The 10,772-nt window shown below is 47.2% G+C and overlaps 1 protein-coding gene across 2 annotated transcripts in view; it reads right to left on the reverse strand.

The window, feature by feature from the left end:
- The window catches only part of B4GALT1 (beta-1,4-galactosyltransferase 1), a 74,000-nt gene that overhangs the window by 1,918 nt on the left and 61,310 nt on the right, over positions 1 to 10,772 (reverse strand). Inside the window, exons 4-6 of one of the 2 annotated variants that reach the window (XM_017548327.2) lie at positions 10,536 to 10,658; positions 7,980 to 8,084; positions 4,864 to 7,780 (exon numbers count right to left, since the gene is read on the reverse strand). The exons of the other annotated variant lie outside the window; for it this stretch is intronic. Coding sequence (XP_017403816.1) covers positions 7,648 to 7,780; positions 7,980 to 8,084; positions 10,536 to 10,658 — 361 coding nt within the window. The 3' untranslated portion in view covers positions 4,864 to 7,647. Of the gene's footprint in view, positions 1 to 4,863; positions 7,781 to 7,979; positions 8,085 to 10,535; positions 10,659 to 10,772 lie in introns of those variants that run through there. 2 annotated transcript variants of the gene reach the window in all.

The raw sequence follows: 10,772 nt of genomic DNA on the forward strand, positions 1-10,772 counted from the left end.
TTCTCCTGCCTCAGCCTCCCGAGTAGCTGGGACTACAGGCGCGCGCCACCATGCCCAGCTAATTTTTGTATTTTTAGTAGAGACGGGGTTTCACCCTGTTGACCAGGATGGTCTCAATCTCTTGACCTCGTGATCCACCAGCCTTAGCCTCCACCAGCCTTGGCCTCCCAAAGTGCTGGGATTATAGGCGTGAGCCACTGCGCCCGGCCGTGGGTTGTTTACTTGTGGCTACTGTGAATATTAGGGATAGGAACTAGTATGTGCTCAGGTTCCTGTTTTCATTTCTTTTGGGTATACAATTAAAAACGGACTTGTTGGATTCTATGGTAACTCTAGGTTTAATTTTTTGAGAAATTGCCACACCATTTTCCATAGGGGTTACACCATTTTACATTCCTACCAGCAATGCACAAGTATTTCAATTTCTTTTTTTTTTTCCTTTTATCCTGAATCAACAATGGCTAACATTCCAATTTCTGCATATCTTTGCCAACACTTATTTTGTGTTTGTGGTTTTTAAAATAATAACCATCCAAATGGGTGTATCTCTTTGTGGTTTTTATTAGCATTTCCAATAGGGAGCCTTTTTATGGTCAGGAAATCCTAGATCTCCTTGTCAAAGGACAGATGGCCCAGCTGAAAGGAACCTGGGTAGGGAGGTGGCTCCAACACTCCTCTTAACCCTATCCCTTACTCCCCAGAGCTGAGCAGACACTCGGCCGCCCCATCCACAACCCTTCGCTTCTCCCTCAGGTTCTTGTGTACTCTTGAGCCTGCTGAGCTTGGTAGGGGATGATCAAGAAGCCTGAGTTTTGGAAACTTAAGGAAGAGCAGGTGAGAGGAAGGATGGAGACAAAGAAGCGCTTCTGGGGGACAGCAATGGAGTGTGGAGGGCATTGGGCAGAAGAGGGAGAAGTCTCCAACGCTATGCCAGCTCTCCCTCACCAGGTAGAACTTTAACAGCTTACGCCGGGATGCTCCAGGAAGCCCTGGGAGGGAAGGAGGAAAAGAGGGAGGAGAGCAGGGAGGGGTGAACCTGCTGTTTTTACAAATGATGACCTGGAAATAGATAAATGGACTTCCCTCAAGAAGACAGAGAAGGTTAGTCTCAGGGCAAGAGGGAAAGCCAAGATCAGGGCACTTCCAACTGGAGGAAGAGCAGAACTATGGGGAGACCAAGGGTGGATTCTGAGAGCAAGTCATAAAACAAAGAGCAAACAGAGACCCAGAGAGGGGAACCAATTTGCCTAGAGTCACACAGCAAGTGGTGAGTCAGAGACAGCCAGACAGAAGGGTCATTGTATGGCTTCTTCCTGGTTTGTCTTTCCAGGCTCCCTGCCTGGTGACCAGGCACTTACTGTCTCCAAATACACCGTGACCTCACTGCACCATCTCTACTCTTGGTGACCCTGGCACACATCTTGCTGCAGGGCAAATGTCCTTGGAGTGCCACATTCCTCTAGTTTCCGGTCTATTGACCCTAACACTCATAACAACCGTCCCTTGCACTTGGGGTTCCTTTGCCTCACACCCTGGGTACAGATCATGAAGCCTAGACAAAGGCAGTAGCCACGTTCCCTGCCCAGGGACATTGCCAAAGACGGAAATGAAGCTTGCCTGCCATGACTGGCTCAGCCAGACAAACCTCATTTCCTTTCTGACATGGTAAGAAGTTCCAGTTCTAAAAAGAAATCAGCCCCTAGGAATGTCTGAAATCCCACCACCTGGAAGAAACAAGAGGGGAGGAGTCTGGATATGTGGCAGAAACTTGGTAACCCCCAGAATGTGGTTAATGTGGTCATCCTTATCCCCTCCCCTCTTCCCCAACACCTCCACACAGCTGGCCTCTGCCGAGAGCAGCAAACACGTCCAGCCTGGGGAAGCTCCATTCATTCACCCCCATGGGCAGGCACCTCGTTGGGTCCCTTGGCCCTGCCTCCAAAGAACAGCTGTAGGCTGGTGATTTGGCACCGGGCCACATTCTCCCATGGAAAAGAGGTGGTATGTGGGGGATCTGGTGATTATTCTCATGACTACGGGCTCTGCTATGCTTAGATTTGGTTGTTCCGGGTCCTGTGTGAAACTAGAAACAGCATTTCTCAAGGAAATGGCCAAGCTCAGGAGCCTGTCCTTGGTTTCCTTCCTCCTCCTCCCTCCCTCCCTGGTCCCTTGGAGCCCATGGGGAGGGGGGTCAACCTCTTTCCCTCCCCAAGGCTGCCATCCTGAACACCTTCACTCAGGTGTGGCATGGAAGGATGGGGGAAACACTGTTGGTGAGGTGTCTGGGTGTCTCCAGAATAGGAGCTCTGAGGTTTACCCACCCAGCTGCCACATAGCAAAGTTCAAGGCATGTGTCCTAGAAGAGGAAAAGGGAAGATCCCCAGCACCTGAGAGTGTGCATATGTGTATCTGTGCAACATGTGCATGGCATTCTGTATGTATATGTCAACACATGTGCCCATGTACATTTTAAACAATGAAATAAGCATTCACACTTTTCATGCTTATTATGAGCCAGGCATGTTCTAAATGCTTCATAAGTATGGTATTAACTCACTTAATCTTCCTAACAGCCCTATGAAATAGGTTCTGTTATAACTTCTATTACACAGATCAAGAAACTGAGGCAAGAGGATCTTTTAAAGCCTAGGAGTTTGAATCCGGCCTGGGCAACATAGTGAGACCCCTGTCTCTAAAAAATAGAAAAACTAGGGGCCAGGTGCAGTGGCTCACACCTGCAGTCTCAGTATTTAGGGAAACTGAAGCAAGAGGATTGCTTGAGGCCGGGAGTTCAAGACCAGCCTGGTCAACATAATGAAACTCTGTCTCTAAACAAAGAAAAATTTCTGAAAGGCATTTTGTGACAAAAAATAAAAAATAAAAACTGAGGCACAGCAAGGCCAAGTCATTTGCTCAAAGTTGTAGAATTAGTAAGAGGTAGTGGCAGGATTTGAATTTTGACTTCTCATAAGCACATCAGGTGTGTTATCCATGTTAGCGTGTATGCATGTGTGGAGGCATGTGTCTGGGTGGATGTGTATGTCTGGGTAGATGTGTGTGCCTCTGTGAACCTATTTGTGTGTGTCTGTGTGGATATGTGTCTCGGTGAAGTGGAGCACACCAGTGAAATAGGCCCTGGAATAGGCAGAGGCCAAATATATATATTCCCTTGGAATTTCCTGGGTGACAGGAATGTCTTTTGTTCTAATGAAATGACTCTTGGTGAGCTCCTGGATGGGGATTGGTCACCAGAAGGACCAAGCCATGATGAGCAGCTTGGCACTTTCAGCCCCACTCCCATCCTCCAGGAAGGGGAGAGGGGCTGAAGGTTGAGCTGACTGGCAATGACCAGTGATGTAATCCATCAGGTCTATGTGATGAAGCTTCCATAAAAACCAAAAGGAGAGAGTCCAGATGAGTTTCCAGGTAGCTGTACACGTGGAGGTGTCTGGAGGGTGGAGCCCCTGGAGAGGGCACAGAAGCTTCTCTCCCCTCCCCCATGTCTTGCCCTATGCATCTCTCCATCCAGTTCTCATCTGTATCCTAGTATCACTTATAATAAGACCAGGAAAAGTGTTACACTTAACACTGAGTTCTGTAAGCTGTCCTAGCAAATTAATCAAACCCAAGAAGGGGCTCATGGGAACCCCATTTATAGCTGGTTGGTCAGAACTATAGGTCACAACTATAGCTGGGTGAGTGATATAAGCCTGTAGCCCAGTTACGTATACTTGGGAAGCTGTGGCAGAAGGATTGCTCAAGCCCAGGAGTTTGAGGCCAGCCTGGGAGACACAACAAGGCCCTGTATCCCCCAGCCAAAGAAATTTAAGTACAGGCCACAACCAACTACTTATGACTGGCATCTGCAGTGGAGGCAGTCTCGCAAGACTGAGCCCTCAACCTGTGGTATCTGATGCCAGGCAGACAGTGTCAGAATTAAGTCAAATTGTAGGACACCAGCTAGTGTCCACTGGAAAACTGCTTGTTGCTGGGGAGAAATCCCCACATATCTGGAGTCAGAAGTGAAGTGTTGAGTGTGTGAGTGAAAAGGAAAAAAGTTTTTTGTTTTTAAATTTTGTCAGATCCTTTAAGGCAGCGTTTTATCCAAAGGACCAGAGTCATCATGTTTGAAGGCCAGATCTGAACCCCAGGCCACCTTGCACAGCAGAGGTCACCAGGGATCCCTCCAGCAGTGACATGGATAGATGGAGACAGCAAGATGACCCTGGAGTGGCTAGGAGAGGCTGCTCTTCTTGCTCCTGTTCCCCAGCTGATGCCCCACCTTCACAGCTTTGTCCTGGCAGGGCCTGCAACTCCCTCACCCTGGAGGGCAGGGGTGGCTCTCCTGCACGCTAGTTTCCTGTGGCCCCCTTCTTCACAAGTGCTGATTCAATCCAACCAGCCCGACCCAGGGTCACCAAGGGGGAGGTATCTGGGGCATTTACTGTCTCAAGCACCTAGGTAACAACTAAGACCCTTTAAAGCTTCTGGTTACATTTCCTGAGACTGACAAGAAACCTCATTTTGGATAATTTCATTCAAGTTACAATGTGAGCACCTGTCCCTGAGATCTACATCTGAACGATCTTGCTATCTGTTGAAAACAGCAGAATGTGGCCAGAGAACTGCTTGGGGAAAAAAATTCTACTTTGAAATGGCACTAGCTACTATGTAGTGGTACTTGTGAGGCATCAGTCATTGTTTTAGACATATCGTCTCTTTTAAGGCTCAAAAAAGTCCCTATGTGTTATTATTCCCATTTTAACAGATAAGAGAATGAGGTTCAGATGGGGAAATGACCCTGACCCCACCCTGTCCCACAACCATGACGAGGAAGACAGAAACCACCTGCAGTTACAAAGATAGGGTCATTTATTCACGTTATATTATTGAATTTTAAAGGCAAAAATACAGTTCTGTCTGTTTTGAAAACCAAGGTCAGACACAGCCCCCACACAATGGTAAATACACACATTTGCATACACAGGAAATTAAAATACACAGCACAATAGGTTTCTGGGACATGAAAGCCGTTATCCTGGCTATGCGGAGCCCCCTGCCCCCAGCCTGGCAGTCGGCAGAGACCCTGTCTGGGCTGAGGGCCAGCACAGCATCTCCTTTACCCTCCTGTGCCACCTTTGCCCTCTCTGATCTTTCCCAAAGGCCAGTTCACACAGGGTCACCAGCAATAGGATGCACAGAAACAGAGAAGGGCATGGCACATGACAACTTCACGTTCATAACTCCCAGGAGAAGGAAATCCTCACTGAATCCCCAGCCCTGGAATTCCCAGTAAGGAAACACGACCCACGGCATCTCACGGACCAGGCAAGTGTCCAGGCCTAACTGTGCCTTGGCTGTGCCTTCCATGAGAGGACTAGTTCAGCAAGTAGGGGGAGCGGTATTTCCCTTGGTTCTGAGAATGAATCACATACTTGACATGAATGAGAATGTACCCTCCCCACGAAAAAAGAAGAAAAAGTAGAGTTTGGTTTTAACAATTAAGTGACAGATAACAGAGAAGTTACCACTCAGGGCATTTGTTTCCTTTCTTTTAAGGCACTTTGGAAAAGTCAGGATCTGCTGACAGAAAGAGAGGCTTTCGTTCTTTCTATTTCCCAAAACTCCCTCTCAATGCAGTCATTTCTAGTTTTAATAATATCCTTGGTATAGAGTGGGGAATTGACAGAGGAATACTTTTTGCATAGTCCAGCTGCTTCTGCAATGGAAAATAATTTTTAACCAATACAAAAGCTTCTGGAAAAAGAACCAAGTTAGCATCTGAGATGCTCAAAGCAGTAAAGGCACAGATAAGATTGGGACCAGGTACCAGCTCAGCCTCCACACTGAGGGCTGGTACCCAGGAGGGCAGTGGTTTGGGGTCTGCCACAAGCACAAGGCTCAACCCTGGGATTAGGCAGCTGAGTCTTGGGACCTGAGCCCAGGCTGGACCTGGCAGAGGCGCTCAGTGGTAGGATGTGCCTTGCGCCATCTCATCCCAGGCAGCTCAACAGCTCCCAGCAGAGGTGGGTTTGTGACACACTCCTGTGTGTGGGAGCCTCAACTGGGGTGGGAGCACCTGCTGAAAACCTGAGGTGGAACAGGAGGTTAGGCACCAGAGTTTGTGGGAGGGCACTGGGATGTGGGTTCAGCTGAACTTCTTTCTAGATCACTAATTAAAAGGCACATTCATGCTGGGGAATGGATAGTCTATTTGACCCTGAGTGCCATAGTCAAGTTTTAGGGGACAGGCAAGAGGCAAAGGAACAAAAAGGGAAAGGAAGGAAGGAAGGAGAAAGGCAGGGGAAAAGAGGAAAGAGGAAGAAGGAGAACTGGTAACACAGGGTAGGCCAGGGAGTGTGGCTAGCAGAGCCTCTGAGGGAGGTGGCTCCCACCAGAACAGAGGCTCCTTCTGACTGGGCAGGTGCAAAGGGCTGGTAAACAACCTGACTGCTGTTATTTACAAGTCCCCAGCCTAGGGCCCTGAGGGGTCAGTCTAAGGAGGTTGAGGCTCCCTCTGCCCTGCCCACCTGGGGAGGGGTGGGGAAGTGAGGAGTTCTGCACAGTAGGAGCAGAGGCTTCTGTCTCCCAGGTGTCTGCCCCAAGGTCTGGCAGGATAATGCTGACCGGGAGGCCTTGCCTGCCAAGGGGTCAGAAGGTGATTTTGCTTTTGAGAAAACCTGGCCTGCCAGCTAAATCATAGGCCTACGTGTGGCCACTACAGCATACATTTTTTTTTCCCTAAAAAATGTTCAATCCCCTCCCCATATTTAAAACACCACAATAAAAATACATAGGAAATTCAAGTTTACATAGCATGCCAAGAAAAATAAATTGTCATGACTTAACATTAAACAGCTATGCAAATTTGGATCAACACAAAATGAAGCTAGATCACAATTAGAACTCGATCTGTTCTTTCTTTAAAATACTACAAACTGCTATTAAAAAAACTTTACATTCAGAAATCAGACAATCTGGAGACAGGCAACTGAATGTGAGAACACCCAAGGCTTTTGCTCTGATGCTAGAGTTGCCTTGGCATCCACACATTAGCTGGACAAAAGGTCCAAGGCTCAAGTTTTAAAATCCTTTTGCTAAGAAAAGACATATGCACAGTGATTATAATAGTTGCATGCCATGGAAAGAAGGGGGTGGAGGGAGGACACAACATAAGAAAATGGTTGAAATTTTGTGTTTTTCTGTTAAATTGCAACTACTAAAAAAGATCACACCAATCCAATTTTAGCAGCATTCTCCAATTTTTCATGAAGTAATAAGAACACCATAACTTAAAGAAAAAGTCTAACCTATTTCCCAACTATTAGCAGTTCTATCACCAGGAATGTGCTCCACGGCCACCAAATTTTGGGATGCGTACAGTCCTGATTCTGGGTGACGCTGCAAACACTCAAGAAACCCCCAGAGGCACAAACACATTGCAGAGCTAAGAAGTCACATGCTGAGCCAAGTTGGGGGCAAAATATCCCACTTGTCCTGGTCATCTGGAAAGGCATCTGAATGATCAGCGAAGGGGACCTGTCATTCAGACTGGTAAAAAGGAGAGGGACCAGCCCAGCAGATTGGCAGAGACACACAGCAGAGGTCCCTGGCTATTTTCAGGTCTCTTATTCGCGTACCAAAACGCTAGCTTGGTGTCCCGATGTCCACTGTGATTTGGGTATACAATGGGTATCTCTGTACATCCAGCACCTGGTAGGTGAGTGAGTTCAAACCATCAGAGAGCATTGTCTCCTTTGTGTGTGCAATTCGGTCAAACCTACAAGGAAAACACGGCAAGGAGATTGTGTCAAAACAAAAATCTTAAGAAGAAACCATTAAATGTATTTCCTCTTCCCTCTCCACTATAATTTGCCCACCTCTATTTCCCTCTATGCCCAGAGCCCTCAGCAGAGCCTTGGACCTGCAGCCTACCCCATCCTAAAGGGGGAGAGAATATAAATAAACAAAGAATGCACCTCTGAGGATTGGGTTCATTTTTCTTGTCTCTTGAGTGGCGGATCATGCGACACCTCCCGACCACAGCATTTGGACGAGATATGGACATCCCTTTAAAAACTAACCTGCAAAGAGTAAGGGGAAAGTCATTATCACAGAGCTGCCATACACTTGGCCTGACAGCCCCGGTGGTAAGACTGTTGCCCCATCCACCATCTTGCTTGCTGTTCTCACTCAGCCCACAACCCAGCATCATGCCAGAACCCAACCCAGCATGACCCTGGTTAAAACTCACATTCCTACTCCATGTCCTTTTACAACTGGCTCTGCAGTTTGTGGTATTGACTATCATGTGCGAGACACTGGGGGAGTCTGCCCCACAGAACATACAGTGTGGATGCTTCAAACATAGGGCCTTCAGGGCCAGATGGAGGTGAGAAGAGGACGATGAGGTTGTAGACACAGAGGAAGAAGCACAGAGTTTGTTAACTCTGCCAGGATAAGCCTGGGCAGAGCCCAGTTGAAGATGAACAGGTGTCTGCCAGGGCATTTTGGGCAGCCAGGACGGCACAGGTAAAAGCATGGAAGTGAGAGCAAGCCTAGTGCTCTCAGGGAGCAACATAAGCTCCTGGGGACTGGTGACAAGGGTCTGGGGTAGGCTGTGGGCAGCTGAAAAGAGCAAGGCTAAATCACAGAGGCCTTCTCAGAGCATCCCACAAACAGTTGCCAGTATCTGAAAGGGGCCTAATATATAATATTTCCAAAATGTTTTTAGCCATGGGGTAGTCTCTCTGGAAGTAGTATAAGAATGCAGGGGCTGGGCGTGGTGGCTCATGCCTGTAATCCCAGCACTTTGGGAGGCCAAGGCAAGCGGATCACAAGGTCAGGAGTTTGAGACCAGCCTGACCAACATGGTGAAACCCCGTCTCTACTAAAAATACAAAAATTAGCTGGGCATGGTGGCATGCACCTGTAATCCCAGCTTCTCAGGAGGCTGAGGCAGGAGAATCACTTGAACCTGGGAGGCGGAGGTTGCAGTGAGCCAAGATCACGCCATTGCAGTCCAGCCTGGGTGACAGAGCAAGACTCTGTCTCAAAATATAAATAAATAAATAAAAATAAAAAATGGAGGACTTCAGAACGTGTGGGAAAAGGCAGGAAAAAAACAAACAAAAACGAATGGAGGGCTGAGAACAAGAATAGAGGCAGCCAGAACAGGGTGAAGGATTCTGTGTTGGTCTAAGGAAAAGGAATAAGGACCAAAATGAAAGCCTGGAGAGCAGGAACACCAAAGTTATTTAAGAGGCAGAACCGGCTGATCTGAGACCGCTAAACACTTTGGGCCTTGCCAGGCACACAATAAGTAGGTTTATAACAAGTTAGGTCCTTTATCTTAATTTTCATATTTTTAGGTCCTTAAGGTGGTTTGCTCCACAAACTACCCATCCTTCTAGTGCCACCGCCTTAGCATGGGACTAGATGCCTGTGGATGCTCCCTCCCTCCCGAGCTGTTCTGACCATTCAGACCTGTGCTATCCTGTCAGCCCTACACACTGTCATATTGGTCCAGTGTCTGGCCAGCAGTGCCTCTGTGGAAGCAGGCTTGCTTCTGTCTGGACCCTATGTCCAGGTTTTCAGTGTCTGGGGCCTGCCCGGCACAGTGCTCTGTAGGCAGCAGATGCTCAACATGCACACGCTTGATACCCCATCCACACACTCTAAACTCAAGTTTTCTTCAAGGCTTATATTAAAGACGTGGGTCTCTGTTAAGTTTGCGCACGATGGTAACTTGAATGACTTGGGTGTTGCTCTGACAGACACCTTCTGTTTACTGGTACTCCAATTCAGAAGGGCTGCACCAGGGTGTAGTCTGATATTAAACTCAGTAATGAGTTCACACTGGCCCCTGGAGGGAGAAAGTGCTCATTGGTGGCCTGTGGGGTTGAAGCCTCTACAGCCAGATGACTGAGCAGAATGTTCTTTCAAATGCTACTGATAGATGTTTTTACCACTGTAAATGACAACCCACATCATAAAGGACCAGCTTAAAAAGAGCCCAGGATGTGGATGGGACAGAATTGACTATGGCATAATGGTTGCTGGGGATGAATGGGTCCTCAAAGGTTTTTTATACCACAGTATCCTCTTTTGTATATATGAAAAATACTCCAAAATAAAAATATAACACAAAGCTTCTGTGAAGAAAGTTAGAATTCTGCTCAAGGAATCTTGTTTCACAGTGAAAGCGGACCACAATGAGATGAGGGATCTTTACAAAGGACATTTTTTCACTCCTTGAGTACAAAACGGCATGTGGCAAGTCAAAGTAAATTTGCCCTGTCACTCAGTTCCCATTTGACATTTTTCCAGGCTGATCCAAAAATCTCAGCAACTCATTTTCCTACAGATCCTGTTCAGTACCTACAGGACCTGTAGGAAGCCACACCTAAGAATTTGGGCTGAGTGAGGACTGCATCCCATCTGAGGGTCAGTCCTTGCAGAACAATCAAGCATTGACTCAAAAACTGGAAGTGAAGGTTGACAGAGGAGAAAGGTATCTAAGCTATGACCATTACCTGTTAAAAATGTCATCATCTTCTCCTCCCCAGCCCCAGTAATTATTAGGAAATCCATTGATGGTGAGAAACTGTTGTTTACTTAGAGCAGAGACACCTCCAAAATACTGAACATAAGGTAGGCTGGGGGAAAAACATACATACAGAAGGAGTAGTGGTTAGTTAAGTTCTGACATCCCCAAAAGAAAGCTTGCTGAGAACATGAACACTTTTAAAGTTATTCTTTTTTCTTCTCTA

Source organism: Cebus imitator, unplaced genomic scaffold, assembly GCF_001604975.1.
Source record: "Cebus imitator isolate Cc_AM_T3 unplaced genomic scaffold, Cebus_imitator-1.0 Scaffold206, whole genome shotgun sequence".
NCBI lineage: Eukaryota > Metazoa > Chordata > Mammalia > Primates > Cebidae > Cebus > Cebus imitator.